General features: G+C 40.5%; 1 protein-coding gene across 2 annotated transcripts; it reads right to left on the minus strand.

Moving 5' to 3' along the window:
* Positions 1–1295: 1295 nt before the first annotated feature.
* Positions 1296–25547, minus strand: col2a1a (collagen, type II, alpha 1a). Of its 2 annotated transcripts, none has more exons than XM_027016026.2 (54): positions 25454–25547; positions 23109–23318; positions 21202–21218; positions 20989–21021; positions 20718–20750; positions 20406–20459; positions 20127–20228; positions 19927–20004; positions 19185–19229; positions 18669–18722; positions 18415–18468; positions 18254–18307; positions 18056–18109; positions 17822–17875; positions 17384–17428; positions 17150–17203; positions 16887–16931; positions 16620–16673; positions 16376–16474; positions 15723–15767; positions 15329–15427; positions 14607–14660; positions 14276–14383; positions 14109–14162; positions 13863–13961; positions 13526–13579; positions 13177–13275; positions 13011–13064; positions 12863–12916; positions 12303–12356; positions 12100–12153; positions 11943–11987; positions 11731–11829; positions 10550–10657; positions 10378–10431; positions 10231–10284; positions 10053–10106; positions 9890–9943; positions 9166–9273; positions 8974–9027; positions 8727–8780; positions 8296–8457; positions 8055–8162; positions 7426–7533; positions 6294–6347; positions 5987–6094; positions 5397–5450; positions 5155–5262; positions 5011–5064; positions 4764–4871; positions 4310–4598; positions 3810–3997; positions 2779–3021; positions 1296–2609 (listed from the first exon to the last, which is right to left on the minus strand). In XM_027016026.2, the coding sequence occupies exons 1-54, from the start codon at positions 25545–25547 to the stop codon at positions 2463–2465; spliced, it is 4476 nt and encodes a 1491-aa protein (XP_026871827.2). In that variant the 3' UTR covers positions 1296–2462. The 2 variants fall into 2 exon arrangements, with proteins under 2 accessions (XP_026871827.2, XP_035377806.1); XM_035521913.1 differs by lacking the exon at positions 21202–21218 and adding an exon at positions 22953–22966 and having other exon boundaries at positions 23103–23318.
* Between the last annotated feature and the right edge of the window lie 677 nt (positions 25548–26224).

Genomic DNA, 26224 nt, shown 5'->3' on the forward strand with positions numbered 1-26224 from the left:
GGCTGTAGATAATTATTTGTCAGTTAGCTATTGTACAGTAAACTGGCCTAAATTCAGTGTTTTGCTCAAATTACACTATATTACTGTTATAGCCCAAGGAACTGTAGTGTGTTCAAGTATTCAAAATAGCTAAATCACTTGCGTTATCAGGTGGGGTTTCCTTCCATTGCTTTATTATTAGGACCAATTCATTGGCCGCCAAATTTAATTTGCATCGCGATTTGCGTAATCTCAATATATATTTTAGCAGGCCGCATGCAGGTTGTAAACCATGCTCCCAAAATTCTCTCAATGTCCAGATTTAATAAAGGGTCAGTGTTTAATTTTAGCTACATATTGTTGCTTCCATGCAGTGTATTTATAAATGGATAAGAAAAACTGGGGTGATGCACAGCTGTAGAGCCCCAGAGCCTCACACTAGTGTAAGTGTAGTGTATTTTGTATCAGTAGTGTATTATAGTGTAGATTGTATTTGTGTACTGACTTTCCATGCACATGACAAATAAACTTGAAACATGAGTAGGGAATGTCATTGATGTTTGTCCTGTTAGATGTAATGTGCAAGTGCATACATTGGACAAGAACAGATCTGGTTTCATATTTATAGATGTTAAGCAGAAATCCCCTTTTGTGACTGATGAAAAGCTTTCAGTTTAAAGGAACACTGGTCATTTTGAATACCAAAGACACAATCGCTTGATTTGGTCAAGACATAGGTACAAGCTTGGCCAGTAATTGCCGGTGAAAAGTAATGTGGAGGATACTGGGCTTCCTCATTCACAGTAAGACTTGGGAAAAGTCAAAAATCCTCATTAAAATAATAATGATACAGCCTGTTCATGAGAACATGTGAAAGAACACCCTCTGGGAGAGAAGGCTGCTTTATTGTAGTGAGACTCAGTTTCACAGCTTCTAAAAGACAATACAAGCTCAGATTACATGAGTCTAGTACTGTCTGTTACCTTCTAAGTACAAAATGTGGTATCAGATTTACTTTTAAATTCTTATTTTTGGACACAATAAGTGTCAGTATGAGTTAGGCATTACATTGTAGTATTTAGAAAAATACATTAATCATAGATCTCTCACTCATACACACAAACCCCCACATGCATTCAACCACTTTTTAAAGAGTTTGCTTAAATTTGAATTTCACTGAATAAAAACTCAATTAATTTATGACTTCATCATTCCTTGTTTTTTCCTTTATTTCCAATTTACATTAATTAAAATCGTAACAAAACCAGGATGAAAAAAGAACAAACAAAAATTATCATGATCATAATAATAATTAATTATAACAAAAATATACACACCCTCACACAAATGCACACTTCATGCTCAGGACACCCTGTTCCAAAGGAGCCCCTCCTTCCTTTGATTAATCCGGTTATTCCGAATCCTTGAAGCAGGCTGTGTGAGTTTGGTGAGGCTAGTAGGGAGAGGGTGTGGGGACCCAGGGAATAATGACTGACAGATGTAAAGTAATAGCACCTTCTGAAGACAGACTGAACCAAGCCAGGACATGTCCTTTCTTTCTTCAGTCCCCCAAGCTACTTTTGATTAATTCACATCCAAATTATAACTTTGGTTTTTCATTGTGAGGTAGCTTTTTTTTTAAAAAAAATGAAGATAATACAAATGAACAAAACCAGAAATATCATCCAAATTTATTTTACTTTTGCTTTTTTGTAAAGGGACCAACACTTCCTAAAATGGGCAGTCAAGGGGAAAATATTGACAATTTAAAAAAGGAAAAACTAAAATAAAACTGCACTTCCCAAAAAAAGTGTTGGTGTGCATAGACACACGCTTTCACATACAAACACATAACTGTGAAATTATAGCGATCTGGCTGTCTCAGAACAGACTTTTACAACTGAACCAAGATTTGACTTTATTATACACAGTAAATGTTAACTCCCAACCTCCCCAGTTTTAACATTTCACAATACCTAGCTGAATGTGATGTTTTTACTGAGTCACAGTCTGGAAGCAGAGGGAGGGGCAAAGTGGGACTGGGTGTGGTTCAAGATGGTGTTAGTGGGAGGGGCATCTGTAGCACCCAGCTCTAAAGCACCATCCACCCTGCCAAATGTGATGACATCTAGCCATGTTTCTGTACTTTTCATCTCTTACTCGTTAAGTCTTGCTTGCTCGCTCCTTTCTCCTCTCGGCTCCCATATGGAAGAAGGACTTCACTGAGGTTGATGAGAAACATGGCTGGATTTCAGAGGGAGAGATTCATGGGCCAGTGCTGCTTAGTGCTGGTCTCCAGGGCACTAAACGTGGACAACACAACTTTTGTGTTTTGGAGAAAAAGCATTCATCAATTTTCAATTTTCAATTTCCTTTTCTTTTCCTTTACTTCCATATTTCTTTATTTGGAGAGTGTATTGCTTCTTCATGGAGCTACTGCTTATCATTTATATCTTTCCATGTCTTATATCGTGTCCATATTTTTACAAGAAGCAGACTGGTCCAATGTCCACTCCAAACTCCTGGTTAGCTCCACCGATGTCCATAGGAGCAATGTCCACAATGGGCAGTCTAGATGTCTTCTGAGTTTTGTACTCAATCACAGTCTTACCCCACTGCTCTGTGTGCTTCTGTAAACAAGAGAAGGGGAAGTAATATCAGTGAATATACTCTACAGTGAAAAAACATTAGTACCGCAAATCACCTCAATATCATTGTATAGCATTGGACAGTATGTGCTGAGTTTCTCTCTTTCAAAGATGATGTTTGTCTGCTTGTGCACAAGACTGTGAACTTCACCTTGCAGCCATCCTCAAGCACGCCATATGTGAATCGGCTGTTGCCCTCTGCTCTGATTTCCACATAGTTGGAACCCTGCAGCAGAAGGGCCTTCTTCAGGTTTCCTGTGGCCTGGTCCATGTAGGCCACGCTGTTCTTGCAGTGATAGGTGATGGTCTGAGAGGCCTCAGCAGACAGCAGTCTGAGGAAGTTAAGCTGAATATTGGCCATACTTGGAATCTGGCCATTCTCAGCATAGCTGAACTGTACCAGAGACAGGGAGAGAGAGGGAGATATGTTATTTTTACTTGCACAAAGAATATGAATTACACAAAGATAAAATTTGTTAAGGAAGAAAAGAAATGGGACATCAACAGTATGGGCAGCATGACTGAACTCACAGCCCACTTAGATGCAACATTTCCTGTCTCTGTCACTACTTAGTAAACAGATATTTTCAGTATCAAAAAATGGAGTTTCAGAACCCTGGAGAGCAACAGCAGGAAACTCTGCATATATTCCAGTAAGAAAATAACTCAAAAGCCCAGACTAGTGGAAATTCTGTCCATCACAGTTAACTCTAGAGTTGCCAATCAAGCTCACATAGGTTTAGCTATGAAGCCAAAAACAGCATACTGGTCAAGCTGTACAAACATTTTTGCAGAGAAAGTCTATTTTTCATGCCAATAAGGTAAAAAATATATTTGAACAAGGTTATGAAGGAGATGCTTATCATTTTTAACAGGCTACTAAGTATAGATGTTTTTACACACACAAACCCTCACAAAAACACTGTGATGCATTTTGTTTAAACAAACTAAGAGTCATTTAATTCTTTCCCTAGCTAAGCTTAGCAGAGGTATCTGTAATTTCAAAAATGTCACAGAATGAGTTACTGTTTTGTTGTACATGCTCCTGTGCCCAAATTATATATATGATTCAGAAAGTCATGTTTATGATTCTCACAATCTGATGTTACAGACACATGTAAGATATATACAATAAACCAACTGCTACATGAATACTGTAGTGGAGTCATCTGTTTTACTCACATGGAAGCCACCAGACATGCTCTCCCCAAACCACACATGCTTGTGTGTCTTGCTCTTGCTGCTCCACCAGTTCTTGCGTGGGACACTGGGATTAGTGGGGTACACACATGTCTCTCCAGTTTCCATGTTGCAGAAGACCTTGATGGCATCAGCACTGCTGCCAAGGTTAGGGTCTACCCAGTAGTCACCTGTGGACAATGGTCACATAATTACAACAAACACACCACAGCACCAATTATGTCCTGTGATATGCACTTGCTTTCCAGTGGGGTTGTGTCTTCTGAAATCTGAGCATGTATGATCAGTAATATCTTAGTGTATATGTGCAATTGTATCTGTTTTGATAGTTCTCACTTATCAACTAAACTGTAGGACTGTACCATTTGTTTTACTGTGTTTTTAAATGTTTCCCCTCCTTACACTCTCTCTGTAACCATGTATCACTTTCCTTTCTCATGTCTACCCTCTCCCTCTCTCTCGTCCTTGTGTTCTGTCCTTACCGCTCTTCCATTCAGGATGGCAGAGTTTCAGGTCCCGGCAGGTGCGAGCAGGGTTCTTGCGTGAGCCGTCTGGGCTGCGGATGTCTTCGATCTGGCTGTTGATTGATTTCAGGGTGGTATCCACTTCCACATCATGCTGCCTCAGAGAGGTCGAAGCATCATCAGCACGCATGTAACGCAGAGGATCGGGACCCTTCTCTGGCTGAGACAGTCCAGCAAAGGCAGACATATCAATGCCAGGGCCTGGAGGACCAGGAGGGCCAGGGGGTCCAGGATTACCAGGAGGACCCTGTAGGGAGAGGCCACAAAGGAGAGAGAAAATGAGCACAAGGAGAGATATATAGAGATATGCACATTAGATGCTGTCTCTGGAAAGAAATATTAGGGAATTATATTTATGGATTTAATTTAATTCTATTTATGGTTTATGGATGTAATTATGGATTATACTCACAACTGGGCCAGCCTCTCCAGAGCGTCCACGAGGTCCAGGGGGTCCAATGGGTCCAGGCTGACCGTTCGATCCATCCTTTCCAGCTGGACCAACTGGTCCAGTGGGTCCCTACAAAAAATCAAAAAGGATATCAGTTATTTTCCCAACATCACTTTTGACTTCTCAGGTATAGGAATAGTTCTTCTGTAATGTATAAACAAGGATCTTACCGCAACATTAGCAATGCTTAAAAAGCTGAGATTCTTACCTTGGGTCCACTAGGTCCGGCAGGTCCGGCAGAACCCTGGTCACCAGAAGAACCCTATAACACAAAAATCACGTTGATAACTCATGTCAAGCTTTACTTTACTCAGAGAACATCCATAGACAGGTGTTGGAGGTCAGTACTCACAGGAGGTCCAGGAAGACCCTGCAGACCAGTGAATCCTCTGTGGCCTTTCTGTCCTCTTTCTCCAGCCTCACCAGTCTCGCCCTTGTCTCCACGGGGTCCTTGGGGTCCCTGAACCATAGAGAAAATGCTCCATATAGGCTATCGCATAAAAATACTACAGAGCAACCTTGTCTCCTCACATGCATACTGTCCTTTAATATCAGAAAAAAAAATCTTTTATGTTCTTTGAATTAAATTCTTACAGCCATGCCTCTAGCCCCAGCAGGTCCAGGAGGTCCAGCAGGTCCTTGTGGCCCCTTCAGAAAAGTGTAAAGCAATGTATTAGCAACACCTTCTATCACACCATATCCAATAGTGTAAGACATTTATATACACTAGTGTAAGACATTTATCAAAAACCAAACCTGGTTTTCAAGTGTGGTGCTCTTTTTAAAAAAGCTTCCTAAAGGAATATGAAGTTTTTAATGCAATTATGTAAGCATGAAAAAAAATGCAGCCCCTTGTGGGCCTTTGTGAGCTAAAAAACAATTATGGCACACCTATGATACCCTAACCTTTAACAGACTCTGTAAGCTGTTGCATGAGCAGGAGGATCTATGCAGAGATAAAGCACTGTGTTCTAAAAAGTATTTTTGATATTTTTAATAATGTTAATAATGACTAATTTCAAAAAATAAAGTTAATACTCATGTTGATGATTTGATGGCTTTATAGAAGCAATGTGTTTTTATATACACTGATGATTGTTAGAGACACAGTGGCGTAATAAACTCTTTTGAGTCAGTTGGCCTGTAAGCCTTAAATCCAATTCATATGATATTGCAGCACTTACGTTCTCTCCTCTGTCTCCCTGCTTGCCCACAGGACCAGCAGGACCAGTAGAGCCAGGGGGACCAGGGGCACCAGGGGCACCAACAGGACCTGTGTTACCACGCTCACCCTGCAGGAGATATGCTCATGAACATTAAACAAAGCATTATTGGGTCAAGACGTAAATTAGTTAGCTATTAACAAGAACCCTGAAAGTTTCAAGGAACATTACAACATGGAATATGTGGAGTGATGCTATATTTCTCTGGCGCATCTCAGATTGTGATTTGTAAAAGATTTTTAAAAACTGAATTTTTTTGTAGCCTCACCTTAACACCAGGAGCACCATCTCTGCCAGGAGGCCCATCAGATCCAGGATTACCCTAAAGACAAGAAACATAAAGTGTGTTTCAATAATCAGTCAATAGCTACTGTGTCACCCAGACACGGGTAATACAAGCCTGGTTGGAAGAAAAATATTTTTTTACTTTTCAACATGGTGTCATGGATTTCCCTGCTCGTGACACAGTTCCTGTGTAGCTGAGGTCCATGTGCTTTTGTTTTTGTTTTGTTTTGTTTCTGTTTGTATATTCCCATGGCAATGTCATCATGTGGTTTTATTTTATTTTTTCGTTACCTGCCATTAATTGTATGCAGGTCTTTCTTGTATCTATTCATTTGCCGGTGTATTTAACCTCCTGTACTCGGCCTAACTGTCAGCTCTTTGTCCTGTAGGAATGAAGGCTGTCCCCGTTGGTTTCCTCTGTTTATTTTTCCTAGTTCCCTGGCTTCTTTTGTGTTGGTTTTAACTCATGTTAACTTTTTTGAATAAAACCTTTCTTGCATCTACACTCTACCTCGCTCCTCACTTTTACTTGTGATATAGTCATGTAAAGTAGTATCAACTGGATTAAATTTTGTATATAGAGGATCTGTCCAGTATACTGTTCTCTGGTTCAAATTCTACACAAGACAAAAATAGGGTCCCTGAATCACAGCAGTTCCCCCAAAAACACAGTAGGGTTAAGGTCTATCACAACTGTTAGGGACTATTCAAAATAGTACTATCTTGTGATAATTTTTGCTCTATGTTGCTTTTCTTAAATGAAGTTAGAACAAGTCCTTAAAATTTGGTTTGACATGGATCACCCCAATTACTTGTAAATGTGAAACTGGTTCATTGCAATATATTGAATCCATCTCCAATCATACTGATGGAGATCACTCATTCAGTTTTGGCAGTGTGAAAAGCATTGTTCTAATTTTATTTTTCAGTCAGGTTCAGTTTGACAGTTTGGGTCATTTGTATTCTTTACAGTTACATCATTTATCTAAAGCAACTTTCATTTAATCAGAATGACATGTGCTCCATTGGGCATCCAACCAATACCTTGGTATTACATGGTATTACCCTACCTGCTCTGTCAAATGAGCTACAGGAGCATTGCATCAAATTTTTACCTCACGTCCAGTTTCTCCAGAAGGTCCAGTCAGTCCAGGGGGTCCAACAGGACCAGGCGGGCCACGGTCACCAGCACCACCTGGACCTCCCTGTTTGCCAGGCTCACCCTGTGACACAGAGTTGACCAGATTTAGGCAAAGCAATCTATCAGCTTAATAGCATTCCAAGAAATTGATTGTGTTCAGAAAATTCTATATCATCAGCCAAGGATGAAAACAGTATCTACTATGGAAGAACAACTCATAATATTCAGTTTCATATTCATTTGAAGATGTGTTTCACCTGAAGATATTGAGATGTAACAAGAAGATAGGGTATACTGCATTAATTCATATATTGCTTATTACTAGTGCTCATAGTAAAGTGCCTACTGAAGTGCTTGATATAACATAAAAAAAACTGTGAATTAATAATGGCTAAAGCCACTTCTGGTCAGTTTGTCCAACGAATTAAAAATAGCAGTGCTTCTCATGTAAAGGGCACTCAACCCAAACACTAAGAGATGCTGTTCTAAGCTACATTATTCTGTCCAAATATCTATTTTAATATAAATTTCTAGTTCTTTATCATGCTTTATCCCTACATGTGTTTTGGTCAAATTAAAATTATTTGGTTTATTTATACTCACCGAAGGTCCTGGGAGACCAGGGAAACCTCTCTCACCACGCTGGCCAGGCAGACCAACAATACCACGCTGGCCAGCAAGACCTGCAGGTCCAGAAGGACCCTCAGGACCCTAAAAATGGAAGAAGAGAAACATGGAGGACAGGAAAGTGTAAGTTCTATGAGGCACTTTTTTATAGGTAGAGAATAGTGATTCATCACTTTGGTGGGCTAGATGACTTTTGAGAAATGTGTGCGAGCCTTACTGGGGGACCATCTTCTCCAGAGTCTCCTTTCTCTCCAGGGGCTCCAGAAGGCCCACGCAGTCCAGCATCTCCTTGTCTTCCTGGAGGCCCAGCATCACCACGAGTTCCCTTAGGACCATCTTTGCCAGCAGGACCAGATGGGCCAGCAGGGCCAGGGTTACCCTGTGAGAGGTGAAGACATGGAGAAGAAAATAGAGATAAAAGAAGAAAGACAGAGATGAGAAAAATACCATCAGACCATTAGATAACATGAAATCAGTGTACAACAAATGTCACGTGTACCCAAGCCACCCTCTGTGTCTAATAGAAAAGGAATGCTGGAAGCTGACATACATGTATTGTTTTTATAAATACAGATGCAAAGTTTGGCATGTTATTGCTGGTAAATCAAAGATAAAGGCACTGAGATGTTTGGATGCAGTAGTGCTTACGTTGGGACCAGGTGGTCCAACTCTTCCTGCAGCACCTGGGAAACCAGTAGCACCCTGGAAGAGAAAATGACTTTAAGTCTACTTTCAAAATTTGCATAACAGATGTATGTCCCAAATTCAGCCATTACTCTACAATGCATTAATATCACTAAATCCCTGCTGATGGGTCAAGATTGAACAGGATATAATTAAACAACCACAGCTCAATGATTCGTTTAATGCCTTAATTAATAAAGAAATGACTCACTGGGGCTCCTTGTGCTCCACGGGCTCCTTTAGGTCCAGAAATGCCAGTTGGGCCCTGACATCAAAGATTAGCATTACATTAACCTACTGTTAGTGTTAAAACTGAGTCACATTTTGAAGGATGGTGCTGATTATTGTTAATGCAGCAGGATATAACACCTAATAACGTTATGTGTCGTAAATTGCTACTCACAACTGGGCCGGGTGCTCCAGATGGTCCTTGAGGTCCAGAGGCTCCAGCATCTCCTTTCTGACCTGACTCTCCTTGCTCTCCCTTGGATCCAGGCTGACCATCAGAACCCTGAGGACAAACAGGATGATAGTTATACATGCTGGTTCTAATTTACTGATATCATATTATCCATAGAGACATTGGTCTAACGCAAGTTTCAGCTCTTAAATGTCTCCTTGATATTTTGTTTTTAGAAAATATGCAATGTGTCATTTTAATCTATTAAATGTCAGTGGTATCAGGGTAATTCTGACCAAGACAAGTGTAGTCTTTGCACTCCAAAAATGACCCTGAAAACAGACACTATGCATCCATTGGCATTTATGCTTAGTTCTCAAACTACTATATGTCACAGACAGCTTATCCATACACTACCACTTTATTCTGATAAAATGTTCACCGAGTTTTAGATTGATTCAGTTTTTACATTTATTGATGAGTTAACATTAATTAATCAGAAAAAAATAATAATCTAGTAATGCCAGAATAAATCATTCTAGGACTAATGATCTGTTGTATTTACCTATGGAGATGAATGTTATCATTGCTTATTTTGAGAAATCCATTTTCTACTGATGCTAGAATGAATCATTGTCTGATATTCACTGATGCATCTGACAATTTCTGTTTAAATGTGTAACATTATGCAAACTATCATTCAAATGGTAGATGTAGTCCTACTCACAGGAGGTCCAGCAAAACCAGCAGGTCCAGGAGGTCCAACCTCACCACGGTCACCCTAGAGAGAAAGGAAGAAACAGTTCAATCTCAAAAAGAGATAAAGCAGAGGACCATAAGATACCACCAGATCCCAAATCTCAGACAGAACAAAACCATCTCAAACTTACAGGGGCACCACGGGCACCAGCAGGTCCAGTTTGGCCAATAGCACCAGTTTCACCCTATAAGAAACAGGGAGGGAGGATGGAAATTAGAAAATAAGAGAGAAAGTTTGCTTCATTCTCTGTATAGACTTAACAACACACATAACACACCTTATGAACAACTGACAAGAGAGGTTCTCACCTTAGCTCCATTGGGGCCAGAAGGACCAGGTGGGCCAATTGGACCAGTCAAACCCTGAAGACAAAAGCAAGGAGAACATGATCAAAAAGATACAAGTAAATCTGATGTTCTTAATAACAGCCTCACTCCTCAAAATGTAACACTCACTCTTGAGCCATCTTTGCCAGGAGCTCCTTCAGGTCCTTTCTCTCCAGTGTCACCCTGAAAAAGACAAGGTGATTCAGCGTGATCAGTAATTGAAATCAATCAATAAAACAATTTCCACAAGGTTGAAATTTGTAACGTGATTAGAGAGAGCGCTGGGTTTGTTCCTACTCACCCTGTCACCCTTAGCTCCAGGGATGCCTGAACCTCCTCTCTCCCCAGGCATGCCCTGTAGACCAGGAGGGCCTTGTGCACCAGTAGCACCAGATGGGCCTATCGCACCCTACAAGACATGATTGAAACATCATTAGCACACATACAATACTATTGATTTGTGGGCACTAATGGGCACTAATTGTATGGGCCTTTGACAGTGCATAATAAAATTGACCAATGAGCAAATTTGGTACATTTTGGATCAGCTCTTTTCTAGTATCTCAACTGATTTTGTTTCAGATTTTATCCATACACTATGCTTCATTTAGCAAGGACAACATTAGCATTATATACCAGGTGCCATGATGGCACATCAGTGTTGAATTGCCTAATTGAATTGTACAGTGTAGCATGCAGAATTAAACAGCATGCTACTGAATTTACAAGAGACCTACAGTAAAATTGTTAAGTTTACTGTGTAGTTCTGTCACGGGACACTCTGCCCCCCACACAAGTCACGTGGTACGGCCTCCCGCATGCAGGGGGTTTCGCCCCATTTGTAACCACACCCTCCATAATTGCACGCACCTGCACGGTTTAACGTCTTGTTTCTTTGTCTATTTAAACCTCTGTTAGTGTGTGTATTGTGTTGATTATGGTTAGTCTGCTGCTGTATGTCAAAACACGTATGTAGCCTGTGTTTAGTTAAATGTGTACATGATGTCTGTCGTTAATGTTGTGTGTGAGTGCCACCGTTATTCGTATGATATGTTAATAAATGTATCACTTTATCGAGGGAGTCTGTGCATCCTGCTCCACTCCCTTCGGCACTCGGGCCAGCAGAATCGTTACAAGTTCATGATAATGAGAAATTACTTATGATGGCAGACACTATATGCAAACATATGAATTAATATAAGAAGAACTGCAGCTATATAGTAATGAGTTGAGATATGAGGGACCATGACGAGACATAGGGACATGATGCTGTGAGAAAATATTGTGAGTATTGGACACTAGTAAATTCAATATGTGACTGTTGTGTTTTATAGAGCTAGTGAGCTATAGTTCTCAGTGAAAGCTAATAAGAAGCCCACTAAAATAGTAACGAATGGTAATATGGAGGCTTTATAAGAAGAACTGAGAAGACACAAGACATTTGAGTTTTAAGAACAAAGCCATTGGTGTCAACGTTTTTACCTTGGGTCCATCAGTTCCTGGAGTACCAGGAAGTCCTCTGGGTCCCTGAAGACCCTGAGGCCCAGCACCTCCTCTCTCACCAGGGAACCCACGCTCACCCTGAGAGAGACACAAACCGATGTAGAGTCATCTTACTGCAGCATAAGCATGGTACCATTTGTATTCAAATCTGGGTGACAGAGTAGCTCTGATGGTGTAACACAGCCACTCACTCTTGGCCCAACTACACCAGGGGCGCCACCCTCACCAGGAAGACCCTGAAGAAGTAAACAGAGAGATATAGGCCAGGGTCAGGACACTCAAAGTTAGTATCACCAGGTTAAATAGGTTTATCAAACCAGGCTAATCAGAGTCTGGGGTTGTTCTCACCTGGTCACCTGGTTTACCATTCTCTCCTGGTGGCCCAGAAGGTCCTGGTAGGCCCTACAAAGAAGCAGAACAGAGCATGATAGCTTTGATCAGTTTCATAAAAAAAACTTTCATTTATTATTAATCTTACTGTGATTATTGTGTGTGTGTGTGTGTGTGTGTGTGTGTGTGTGTGTGCGTGTGTGTGTGTGTTATTATTATACCTGGAAGCCAGGGGGACCAGGCTGGCCCTGTTCTCCTCTCTCTCCAGCAGGCCCCTGAAAAAGGCATCAAGCACTCATTGAAATGTCTGGTCACATCCATACACTCTATCATCTCAGAGGTGCCAAAAAAAGTCAAACATTTATATAAACATCAGTACAGTTTTGCTGAAATCCAAGGATGCAATAGCATGCACTGTTTTATCACATTTGCACATTTTTTTTCACATCACTGTGCTTCATATCTAAGCTTTGGATAAGACTATTTGGAAAAGATCACTTTTTTTGGTTATCAGTGTGGCAGTTATCAACTGCCAAAATGACCTTATCAAAAGACTGAGAATAAAGTACACAATATGTTTACTCAGTATACTGGACTCAAATAACTAACTTGTTCTGAAATCTTGTCTTTTAGCAAAAATTAGAGTTATGTCATAATGCTTCATATTTAGACAGGTAGATAAGTGCAATGTACTGACTCAAAATGGGATTGTTCACCAGTGTATATAAAAGTTTAATCAAAACTAAATAATCAATAATGGTGTTTAAGTCACAATACTCACAGCAGGGCCATTAGGACCAACTGGTCCAGTCTCACCATCTTTACCAGGTAAACCCTGAAGACAGAGACAGAGTGAGAGACTATTCATGGTAAGCTCTTCAGATCAGCAGAACACAACAAACCATCAAGCTCAAAGAAGGATCACTTACTCTCAGCCCAGGGCTGCCAACAAGTCCTTTCTCTCCGGCTTTGCCTGGCTCACCCTACATGAGGAAGACACATACAAATACAGTGAGACACAACCACTTTAAGTTGATCTCAGTTGAAGCTCATGACTGTGGTAACTACTTTAGAGTGTTATTTTGATGGTCTTACAGTGGCTCCCTTGGGACCTGGGAATCCCATCACACCAGGCTGTCCACGAGCTCCCTGAGGACCAGGGGGACCAGGGCGACCGTCATCACCAGAGGCACCCTACATAAAGTGAAAGAGAATCCACACTCAATACTACTGATTACCTTCAGATGGATATATTACGATGAGACATTTGTGCCCAGTAACGGTGAAAGGCATTGTATGAACAAAATACTTTATAGAGAAATCTGGGTCTGGGTACAGTTGGGCATAAACTCTGACTTATCATATTCTTTGTCTTTGAGGCTCTGTCCAGACCACTCTCTGAATGTATCTAATTGAAGATGCTGTGACATCCTGGGATACTCACAGCTGGCCCAACTTTCCCTTGGGGTCCAGCATCTCCTGGACGACCAGTGAGGCCCTATGAGGTACAAGAAGAGTAGACAAAAAATATATATAAAAACATTTTCAGCCAGCAATGGGCAACTGTGCTTGCTGATGTTTGTTGCAAGTGTCTAATTTACTCCTTATATTAGTGTTTGCAACGTTTCTTAGCTTCTTAGCTCTATATTTATTGTGCTGATGAATTATTAAACCAAGAAACCATCACGATCCAATCACTGATGAGCATTTGATCTTGCAAAATTAGACTTGACAAAGAGTCAGTTGCCATGAAACATCCACCACATAAAATTGTGACTCACTCTGGCTCCAGGAAGTCCAGGCTCGCCTGTACGACCATGATCTCCAGTAGCTCCTTTTGGTCCAGACACTCCAGGAACACCACGATCACCAGGTGCACCCTATTAAAACCAAAGAGAATTGTTTGGCATTCAAGTAACCAACAGTCACCTGCATAACATTACCAGAGACAACAGTGTTACTAAATCCGGCCATTGCTGGTGTGAAAATGTCTAATATGCATTATACATTAATTAGATTTCACCCACCTTAGCACCAACAAGACCATCCTGACCAGGGAATCCACGGTTACCTGGAGCTCCCTACCATGGAAAAAGAATAGAAGAATCATATAGGACTAGTTATGCAGATTTGTTTTTCTTGCCTGTTGTTGCACTGACAGGAGTGTGAAATTGATTAATGTTGTCAGACTCACTCTCTCTCCAGGAGGTCCAAGAGGCCCAGCAGCACCAGGCTCTCCTCTTGGTCCTCTCTTACCCTCCTCTCCAGATGGGCCTGGGGGACCAAGAGGTCCTGCAACACCCTGTGTAGAGTGACCAAATAATTACTGGTTAGCAAACTATACTAACTGAAAACCTTGTTTGAAGATTATATTACAGTCAAATCCATAATTCTGAATAAAATCTTACTAACGTTCTAAAACCTGATACAAAGAAAATGATACTAATGATGATTATATTAATAATGAATTTGTTTCTGACAATGATGATGCTGATGGTGATGATAAAGATGCATTTGGGACTCACACGCTCTCCTTTTGGTCCAGCCTCACCCTTAAATCCTGGAATACCTGGATCTCCCTGTTACAAAACAATGTATACAATAAGTGAGAATGATAAATGCACAAAAACAAACTAAAGTGAGGAAGACTCTAGGCTAAATGTGAGGAAGACTTACACTCTATAGACTAAATGTGAGTAAGATTTACAGTCTAGAGACTAAATATGAGGAGGATTTACATTTTAGAAACTAAATGTGAGGAAGACTTACACTAGACTAAATGTGTTGAAGACTTACACTCTCGAGACTAAAAGTGATGATGATTTACACTCTAGACAAAATATGAGGAAGATTTACACTATAGAAACTAAATATGAAGAAGACTTACATTCTAGAGACTAAATGTTAGGAAGACTTACATTCTAGAGACTAAATATGAGGAAGACTTACACTCTAGAGCCTAAATGTGAGGGAGAGTTACACACTAGAGAATAAATGTGAGGAAGACATATTCTAGAGACTAATGTGAGGAAGACTTACACTAGACTAAATATAATGAAGACTTGGACTCTAGACTAAATATGTGGAAGTCCTGCAATCTAGAGACTAAATGTGAGGAAGACTTACATTCTAGAGACTAAATATGAGGAAGACTTACACTCTAGAGGCTAAATGTGAGGGAGAGTTACACACTAGAGAATAAATGTGAGGAAGACATATTCTAGAGACTAATGTGAAGAAGATTTACACTCTGGCCCTTGGGACCCAGAGGTCCAGTAGCTCCCTGAGGTCCAGGTGGCCCACGGGGCCCTGGGAAACCTGGGGCACCAGCAATACCGGGAGCACCCTAAAGGGGAACAGCCCAATTAAGAATGGATACATGCATCTTCTACAAATAGTTATCAATATTTTGTTGTGGTTACAAATCATCACATTAAAGTCATTGTAACTTGGAAGGGGGCCAATTAGGTAGCTAACAAGAAACGTCATCTGAGTCCAGCTTAACTTTGCATGGTATATACTGGACTCAAATACAAAATATAAGAGGCTCTCAGATAAAAAATAAATGTATATCATTACCAACAAGGTTATTTTACATTCAGTACACTGGAAAAAGTGAAAATATGAGAGAATATACTTACGGCAGATCCTTTGGCTCCAGGAATACCATCAACACCAGGGTTACCCTATAAATCATAAACACTGATGCTCAGAATTCATGTTAAATAAAGCACTAAGTAGTGTTCCTTAAAAATTTAACTCCTGAGAATTTACAGACTGTTTTAATAATATTTAAAGTTTAAGAGTGCAGACACACTGCCTTATGAGCACTACACTTTACAAACTCACTGTAATAATGTTCACATGTTAACAGATTCTCTGAATAGAAGTAGTACAAAAAGTTCTGTTACAATGCATGCAAAGCAGTACTTTAGGGTGAAGTAAAATGGTGGAATGGTAAGTTTTCAATGTGATATAAGTAACTTGTCAGAAACGTTTTAGTCAGTTTCATGATCTATATAAGATCAGGTTTAAGTTGTTCAATTTCATTGAAATCTAGGATGGCACAAAGAGGTATTTTAAAATAAGATTTTGTTTGTTTGTTTGCTTGTTTGCATTTAATTTAGTAGATCTTGTAAAATGTAAGCAGCTTCCTTTGTGTATGGTAACAAATTCAGACTACATAAAAGAGAGCTGCTATGCATTGTAATCTCTGTATGAGTGTAATCATTTTTGTTGCATGTTTTACTGCAGTTTTAAATGGGTAAAAACAGATTTCTGCAATTTTACTTACAGAGGCACCAGCCGGGCCAGGAGATCCAGGTGTACCAGCCTCTCCACGTTGCCCTTGTGCTCCCTCAGGTCCACGAGCTCCAGTAGGGCCTGCCTCACCCTGTAAAGTGAAGTTCACCAGGTAAAGTCTACCGATAGCCTATCTCTGAACTTCCCCAATAAGTCCTGAAATCATATTTTGCATGATACACAAAGTTGAGGCATCAAATAATCAATCAGATAGTTAACTGAGAGGTATGACCTACCTTAGAACCAGGGGATCCTGGGAAACCTGGGGCACCAGCAGGTCCAACAGGACCCTGAAGAGAACAAGCATCAAAATACATTAAAACACTGGCATTAAAAAGGTTCACTACTCATCTGATTCATGGCATTTTGCTCAGGATGACTCAGCACTTCAAATGCTGAAACTAGTCCAGTGTTTTGACTAGAGAGCCGCCAGTTTATCGTGACTGAACAATGACTATCCCATCATTATGTTTGAAGGATTATTGGTGTCAGGCAGCACTCACAGGAGGACCCGCGGGACCAGGCAGGCCATCATTACCACGGGCGCCCTGCAAAGAGACAGGACACATGTAAGACAAGCGTAATCAACCATTCAAACCATTTAAGGTATGTAACACTGAGAAGTTTCAGTCATTCAACCACAGCTTCTCTACTCCTGAACATGTTTTCAGAAAATATGCCAAGAGAGTCCCCATAGCAGTTGACCAGAATACGGTCAAGCCAGGACACAATACACAAAGAGAGGAGAGAGATTTCAGTCACTCACAGCAGATCCCGAAGGTCCAGGACGTCCCCTTTCACCAGGCAGACCACGTGGGCCCTGATTGAAAAAAACAAGGAGGGAGAAGGAAACATTAGGCACATGGATGACACTGTAAGCAGTCAGAACCGGGTCATCAGCACAGGCGATGACTGTGACCTCAAATAAATGATGGCACTACGTGCTACAGGGAGGACGGTTCTTGTCATTTCGTAGCACAAGGTCACATCTGTAACTCACCATTGGTCCAGGGGCACCATTCTCTCCGGGGGCACCTGCCTCACCCTGGGAGGATGAAGAGGAGAGAGATGAAGGCATGAGATGGGGTAATGCTAAAGCTGTACTATTGTAGCCATCATGAGGGTACCTACATTTGTGTTTCTCATGCACATACTGATATGTAGAACTGCTCTATCTTTAACTAATGAGAAAACAGGTGTGAAATTTGTGTGTGAATATATAAAGGTTATTTTTATGTTTAAAAACCAAATAATTTTTGCATATACACTTGAGTGCTGTGTCTGTGATAATATGTGCGGTGCATATTAATGTAAAGTTCATCTGTCTATACACATAGCTGATGTGAATGGTTCATTATGTGCAATTATGTGACACTGTTGTAGCCGTGTATGATGTCCTTTGTGATGAGTGAATGTGGAGGATGTTATGATTCTGTACCTTGGCTCCAGCAGTTCCAGTCTCTCCCTTTACACCATCAATACCTGGGTGTCCCTAAAACCACAAGCAGTGTTATATGTTCTTCTCTACACATATGTCCCAAAAAGAGGAGACAATGCTTAAACAGATATGGTCATAACACACCAACACTCCACAACCAGCACAGGTACAGAAAAGATACAATTCTTATTGTATTTTTACAGTCAGACTATTTCAGCCAATCAGGCAACTTACTCTATGTCCCTTGATGCCAGGAAGTCCAGGAGTTCCAGGGAATCCACGTGCTCCCTGTCCAACAAATGCCCAAATTACTCAAATGTACAAAACTTTAAAAAGGTTGCTACTTCTTAGGAAGGTGACTGAAAATAAAATAATACTGTATGCATGGCTAAGTGATTAGAGAGAGCAGGTACAGTCTAAAATAGTGTTTACCTGAGGTCCTGGAGGTCCACGCTCACCTGCCTTACCGGGTTTTCCAGGGTCACCCTAAAGAAGATGGGGTATTAGCACATGCCGTGGAATGTTAACATTAAAGACCATGCAAAAACAGGAGCAGCTTTATTGACACCCAGATTTCCAGACAGGCCACTCACGTCACTTCCTGATTTTCCAGATGGTCCAGGGGGGCCACGGGGTCCAAGAGGGCCCTGTTAAAAAGAACAGCAATGTGAGTAATTACGTAAAAAACAACTGAAGAGAAAATTCACGGGCTGATAAAGATGAGCTAGTGAGCAGTCCATCTAAGAAGCATTGTGTGGGTGTACGTGGGCTTTGATCTTTTCATGTCTCGGTTAATTAAGAAGAATCTGGTCTTTTTACATGAATGGAGGCCTTTTGTGATACTCACAGCAGGTCCAGGTTCACCAGGCTCTCCGGGGTTGCCTTGGAAACCTTGTGGGCCCTACATTGAACAGATGAAAATATGGGATTGTGCGTTGGTGGATGTAGGAAATTCACATTATGATCAATTTCTCAGATGAATCTCTTCTACGTACATCATAAATGACTCAGAAGTATCTGCCACCTAAGATTGTTGTTATTCCCCTAGCCTTATTTGAAATTCAATAAACAATTAATCTCATCCCAGATTAGACATTATTCCACTATTCCACTATTCTTCCACTATTCACTAATGTATTTTTCTCCGTTGTCTTGTCTAGAACTTATTATCCATGTCCCATGTAACAATTTAGCAAATTTAACACAAAACTAAAAAAAATTTAACTAATTAAATATATTGGAATTATATATACATACTGGAACTACTAATTAAACATATGGAATTATATATATATATTATATATATAAAATGTACTATATTATTAAAAATTGTGCAAATTATAGTGTGTGTATATATACTTACAGGTGCTCCAGAAGGGCCAGGAGGGCCACGGGGACCCATGGGGCCCTAAAGAATAAAATAAATGATATAAATGATCACAATGCATACAAACCCTATATAAAACCCACAACATGACAGTGTGAGTTGATTTACAAAGAAAATGTTGTAATATAATGGTGATTCACAATCACCTGTGAATGGTTATAACTGGTTGTTTTTTAACTGTAACTAAGGCAACACACACTATTACTGAAAACTGCTCTAGTAGAAGGTGATTTATTTGCTGTGTTTTTGTTCATCACTAGAGGGCGTGACTGACCAGTTTGTAGAAATTTACAGGCCAGACATTTGCTGGCCCTATAGGTTGAGCATGATTTGATTTGTTTTGCACTGTATTTCACAGCTGGTAATGTATAGTATTCTTAGATAGGTTTGTCCAAACAACAACTGATATTTTGCTGCTATGAAACAACTGCTAATGATATAAAGAAGAGCAGCAAAATAGTATATAGCTGTTATTTCTGTCCCAATCTTGCTGCTGCTGCTGTTGTTGTTGTTGATTTATGTTTTACAAATGTAACCAAGAAAGCCAGTGACCGACCTTTTGATCTGTTTCTTTTGAACCAACAATAAGTGGCTGTAATAACCATTGGCCAGTTATGCACACTTGTATAGGTATGATGTAATGCAGTGTCTTTCTTGATAATGGCTCTACATTATGTCTAGGGATCTTTAGCTTGAGGGATAATTCCATCCCATGTACCATTGGTCCTTGCATCACACCCATCTGTGCTCCTCCTGCTTTCTCATCAAAACCACCAGCCATCTGAGCCGCAAAGTTCTGCAGACACCCAGAAGAAGGTCACAATACCAATCTTAAATTCCAACATCCAACATTCAGATTCATTCAATTACACTAATTGATTGAATGGAGCAGAGAGAAAAAGGAGAGGAGAAACTCACTCCTCCGAGTCCGGGAGGACCTGGTGGTCCAGCAGGTCCAGGAGGTCCAGGGTTGCCTGGAGTGCCGGGCTCACCATCTCTTCCTCTGGGGCCTGGACTTCCCTAAGAAAAAAAAAAAAAAGTGATATTAGTGAAATCCTTTTCACATCCTTTTCCTGCTGGGTACTTTTAGTAAACCCCTCCCCAGTGTAGTACAACTGCAGAGAATTAAGTGTGACTTATTACCTTTACTCTTGAGTCTGGCAAGAAAAAGGTCAGAATGTCAGCGAACTGTCTTACCTTCTCACCCTTAGCTCCTCTCTCTCCGCGTGGGCCCTGCTCTCCTGGGGGTCCCTGAAGAACAACAAGGAAAAGATGACAAGCTTGTTGGCAGCAAATTAAGTGACTATGTTATGTTTGGACAGAACTGCAAAGAATATGTGCACTTTATCAAGTTTTTAAATCAAAGAGAAGAAAATAGCTCTTTCCACTGAGAGTAAGAGGAGCCCCCTAGTGGAGATATTTAAACTGCACTTTACCCCTGTGACAACGTTCACTAATCAAATAATAGGAATGAAATCTGACAAATGAAATCTGTCTGAAGTGTCTCACCATGGGGCCAGCAGGTCCTTTTGGTCCTACAACCTGTCAAAATACAACAAACATAATTAAAGCACATGCTAGTAAAACTACAGTTACAAGCTAATGATTATCAACTACACTTGCAATTGTGGACATAATTTTAAAATAACAGGTAAAAAAGATCCCAAATACAGAAGTGAGATTAGTGTTGTTGCTTGATTCCATAAAGAAAAAGAACAATCTCAGACAACAAGTGTTTAAGATCAGAGCCAGGAAGGAAAGATTTTAATCATTAACTTACATCTGCAATCTCACCGGGTTCTCCTTTCTGTCCCTATAATCATAATGTTCATAATGTTGGGGAGGAAAAAAATTCAAGCCAAAGTTTAATGTGTTGCAGAGTAAAATCAAGAAAAGATAAAGAGTAATCTGAAGTGTATAATGTTCATTTTATTGTTTTTGATATTTTATGTTTCGTGTTGCATGTGAATAGAATAGTCACCATTACACTCACCTTTGCCCCAATGGTCTCTGTAGTCAGGTGACACAATGAGAGATGAAAAGAAGAATGTTAAAAAACCTTACAAATAAAACATATACATGAAACTCTAGCACTTCATTTGTGTGATAAAAACACACCTTGAAAATATGTGTCATGTAACTTTGTGAGTCAATAAAAATCAGGATAAATAAAACTACACTTAGAAATAAAAAATGCATTTCACATGGCGCCCTGAGAGCTACACAACAACAAAATAAGCAGAAATGAATAATCAGGAGTTCAAAAGATTTTCACTCAAAAACCCCTGCAAACTGATGTAATTAGGAAACCCTAGTTCTTAACAAGGTCACTTTCACTGACAAAACCAATCAATGGCCATTCATGGAAAAGCTTGAAACAGGAAAACTGAACAGCATAGCACTCATTATTGCACCAATGCCATATCATCCTCCAGTCAAATTCTGCTAGAGTGTTAGTTTGGGGGGGGGGTGCTGCATGGCGATGGTTCATTTCACATATAGGTACACCAATATTTTATGAACCACTCATTCCATTTCAAAGCCAGCAGCCATGTTCAATGGGACATTGCTGAAGTAGTCATGCAAAAAGCATTATGCTAAGTATGATAACTTTACTGTAACATGTAAAGTGTATTTGCCAGGGGCAAATCCAATTAAATGAAACACCTGCCTGAATGTGTTTCATCAACCTGAAAAATGTTTCATGCATCAATTTAAGGAGGTCTGTGAATTTGAAAAGCACATTCAAAAGTATTTGACATTTGACTTAATAAACTGAATGATGCATGAAATGCTTTCTGTTGAATAATACTTTTCAGTTTTGTATTAATATAGCAACAAGGACTTAATCATCAGACATGAGACAGTGTGGAAAAGGAGGGGACTCAGAGGGGGGAAAGCTCAGGCTAAGTTTTATTATATAAATCTATTGCAATCACAAATTTTGAATTAATCTGAATGAATCACTATTTGAATCCTTTAGTTGTTGAACTGTGTCTGAATCTGCTTGAATGAGTATCTTAACATGTGAATGAAGTGAAGTGACTGTTTGATCAGTCTTGAGTCTGCTAAATGTGAATGTCTGCTAAACTGGAATCTGAATTTAGATGTTTGATCAAGTGTCCTCTGAACCCTCACACTCAGACTCAAGAGCAACTGACCTGTGTAAATATAAAAATAAGGCATAGTCAAATATATATTTACAGATATTCAAATGAAAGTGTTTCCACAATTTTCTCAGCATAGTCCTTAATCAAGTGATGGCAATCTTTAAATGTTTTTTCTATATTTATATAATGTAAAAGATGCCATAAATATACATTCAAATAACCTTTGATAGAACAAGCACAAAGTAACATGTTTTCTTGTACTACATTGTCTCTGAGGTTAAAATATAATTAAAATACTTTGGACAAAGCAGAATTTTAAAAACATGTAACTTAAAATATTTGGTAAGAGAATTCATAGTGTCTAAAACTATAATCCTACATTTCTTCATACAGTGGATTAGTAACCCAAATCACATAATTGGCAGTTTTGATTTCAGACATAGTCAGCCCAGTGACAGACCAAATTCACTCTAGAAGTTGTAGGACATCAAAATAAGTCACCATAATAAGGACTGTGCACAATGTTGAAAAGCTTTCATTTTCATGAATTGCTTTATGTTCATGTGAAACATAAAACTTCAAAGTCCTTTTTCCTTCTGTTAGTTTTGAGTTCCAAACACAGTCATCACATAACCTTCACACTACCCCCTTTAAGGGACTGGGTGAAGTCTGGTTAAATGGGACATCACTGCTGGAATTATGGAGCTCAGAACAGACAGTAGGGAGAACATGTGCGGAACATGTAGCAGGTGTAGTGAGCAGAGAGAAAGGTGTGTGAGGAAGCGCGGACCGCTAGGCTGGTCGTGATCAGCAGGACAAACGGGGCAGCACTCTCCAGGCGGAATGACAGGATTGGCACAATCCCTCAGCTCCTCGCAGATGACCTCATCACACAGCACCGCCCCCGAGTCACACACACAGACACGACACGCCTCTGGCTTCCACACTGCACGGTCTGCGTACTGGCGGCCATCCTGGATGCAGCCGCCTACCTCCTCCTCTGTAGCCGCCAGTGAGAGACCAACAGAGAGGAGATGCGTGGGGGTGAGAGACAGGTGAGCACATAGATATATTTACAATCACCCTCACACACAAACAACACTACTTATCAGTAGCTTTTATGTGTCTCATGAAAGTTATGACTATCACAAAGATTACTAATCCTTACCATTACATCTATTGCCTTTTTGATGGTCTATCATAGTTATAGTACTTCACATCCAATTACAGGATCTCACAAAAGGAGGGCTGATTTGGCAAAATCAACTTTTGAAGCTTAAGGACCATGACCAGATTAGGCAGTTTCTGTAAGACTAATTGATGTTGATGCAAGGTCCAATACCCTACTGTAAAATGTGAGTTTTTGAGGTCTGTGTCTGTGTGAAACTATATCCTGCATCCACTGAATTAGCCATGAATGGGCCTTTCTCACACTCACAGGGTAGCATTGACGGAGTGGTGCCTTAAACAAACATATCCTACTCTCAACCTCCATCTGGATCTAATGGTCTCACCCACCACCAGTGCAGACACACTTCAGTGGGTCAGAGAGGTGGACCCCAGACACACGCACGCACACATATATACATAGACCCTAAGGTAGTTTGTGTTTCAGAAATTTGTATAAAGTACTGTTTAAGAACCTCCATCTTAGAAATAAGCGAATGGCTCAGTTATAGCAGCCAAACCCATAAGGCGATGGAGTTAAAGGAGTCCCTGTAGAAAATTCTTAAACTGCTCTTGGGCTGTATGGGGTGTATGCACTCACCCAAACATCCAGCCTCTGTGATTAACATTTCATCCCTATCTGATTGACTGAAAGAGACAGAAGCTGACTGAGCACAAGTTGGAGCAGTGGGGAAATCTTAATCAAATCTACCTACCATTAAGGTGACAAGGACAGTTAGTCTCCTACTCTCACCCCCAGCAGCTTCTCATCGCTCTTTTGTGCTTGCCCTTCTTCTGCCGACTGGTGGGTTTGGTCCCCTTGGACATTCCAGAGGCCTCTCTCCTTTTGTCAAGTCCTCTGACCCCAGGTCCCATGAACTATGCCCTACCACTGAACAAACAGACCCCATACTTTCCAAGCCCCTTTTGAAGGTCTGCTGATGATGTGCCATTTGAGCCTTCCTGGGACCCGCTGATGGCGCTGATCTCTCTTGCACACGCATGCAGACACACAGGTGCGCACACTTGTGCGCCAAGTAAGCAACAACTGAACACGTCATTTAAGAGAACAGTGACAAATTGTGCCGCACACCATATCATTTAGAAGTCGTTATCGCATTCTACAATATGGCATGACTTAAAAGCACAATGTAAATTACGCTTGGCCTTCAGTTTTTCCTAGTTATAACAGCACCGTTCAGCAATTGACAAATCACGCACGTTTTGTGTTGAACTAAATGTGAATGATTTGAACAAAATCATACACACTCAACGCAAAAAACGTCTGAAAGAGTTAGAGTGTGCTGAACAATAATTCTTGGGATTGAATACATCTTTAAAGATAGTCACATTTATTACAACCGTAAACATACCCTAATGTTCCACAATGAACGCAGTAAAATATAAAACGTCCCCTTGTTCACAAACTCTCACATCGCTAAATGCCTCCTAAGTTCATATAGGCACACTCAACACTGTAATCATTTAAAAATCTTGCTAAACTGAAATATTTAAATGTAAAATATTTAAACCGAACTTTAAATGGATGATTTAATAGGATGCATCATTTGTTGTTAATTTATATGACCTGTTTAACTAATTGCTAACTCCAGTGTAAGAATTTCCGAAGATAACAATTCGGTAACATACCTTAAATCTACTACATCTCGCGATATCCGCGAGTTTGAATTGCTGTCTTACAATTGTTTGAATTACAAAGCGCACGGCGGGTGGGCTAAATCCGGAGCGCCACAGTTTGAAGTATGAATTATGTCAAGTTTACCAATGGGACAGTAGCCACACCATCTGATAAGTGCGATCGCGGGACTAATTTTACGAAAGTATAGGAATCCACAATCCAAGTGAAAAATGAGTGAGTCAAATGGCTTTGATCCGATGCAAACTTGCAACTGTCAAAAAACATTTTACACCAGAAAACTGGATTTCAATGAAAAAGCTCCAACTTACGGTCATCTTCCTGTTGACATCTGACAACGGATAGCAAAATAAATTGTGTTGCTACAAGTAGCAGAACAGTCCGTGAATCCACAAATCTGAACATGTCTAAAAGTTAGACATGCAGGTCCGTCGGGTAGTAAATTCGCCGGCAACGGCGAAACTGCAGCTCAGTGCTCGCAGGGAGTGTGTGAGTATTATGTATTTTGGGGGGGATCCGACGCCAGGCCCCTGCGCACAGACAGCACCCACCGCGTCAGCCCGAGCTCCGCGGTTTTATGTCCACTGGTGCATTTATGAATCTTAGTATACTCCAGAAACCCCGGTCCAACCCCGACCCCCACGAGCGCTGAAACATGAGCTTTGTCAACCTTCTAAAACACACCCCATCCGAGGGGAAAAAAAAATACAAATCCGTCCACCCTTCTGTCTCTTAACAGTTGCTCCCTGAGCCATCCTCTCTCCCTACATCCCTCCATCTGTTCCTGGTCCAAGAAGCACCCCTGGCTTTCTTTTTGGGCCTTTGCAATTGTGTTGTGCACTTAACGCCACGGAATGCTGTACCGGAGTCTTGAACATGAACAGGCTTTAAAGTAAAGCAGATGAAGGAACTTGTCTATTTTTTCACTTACACGTGCTGGACAGAACTTGGTGGCTTTGAGATGTACATTCCCAGCAATACGAGTTTTCTGATTAAAGACATTTTTTCCTATAAATGGGTTAGAAGGCAGAGGTCTTGACCGTTGTCATGAAGATGAAAAAGACCACCCCGTGATGTAGCAC

Source organism: Electrophorus electricus, chromosome 23 (assembly GCF_013358815.1).
Source record: "Electrophorus electricus isolate fEleEle1 chromosome 23, fEleEle1.pri, whole genome shotgun sequence".
Taxonomy (NCBI): domain Eukaryota; kingdom Metazoa; phylum Chordata; class Actinopteri; order Gymnotiformes; family Gymnotidae; genus Electrophorus; species Electrophorus electricus.

Coding starts and splice junctions, on each gene's coding strand:
- col2a1a (XM_035521913.1), bottom strand. CDS start 25,547: ATGTTCAGATTTGTGGATTCACGGACTGTTCTGCTACTTGTAGCAACA. Junction 15,768..16,375: donor CTGGCCCGGCTGGTGCCTCT/GTAAGTAAAATT, acceptor TATGATTTATAG/GGTAACCCTGGTGTTGATGG. Junction 5,451..5,986: donor AGGGAGACAGAGGAGAGAAC/GTAAGTGCTGCA, acceptor ACTTTTCTGAAG/GGGCCACAAGGACCTGCTGG.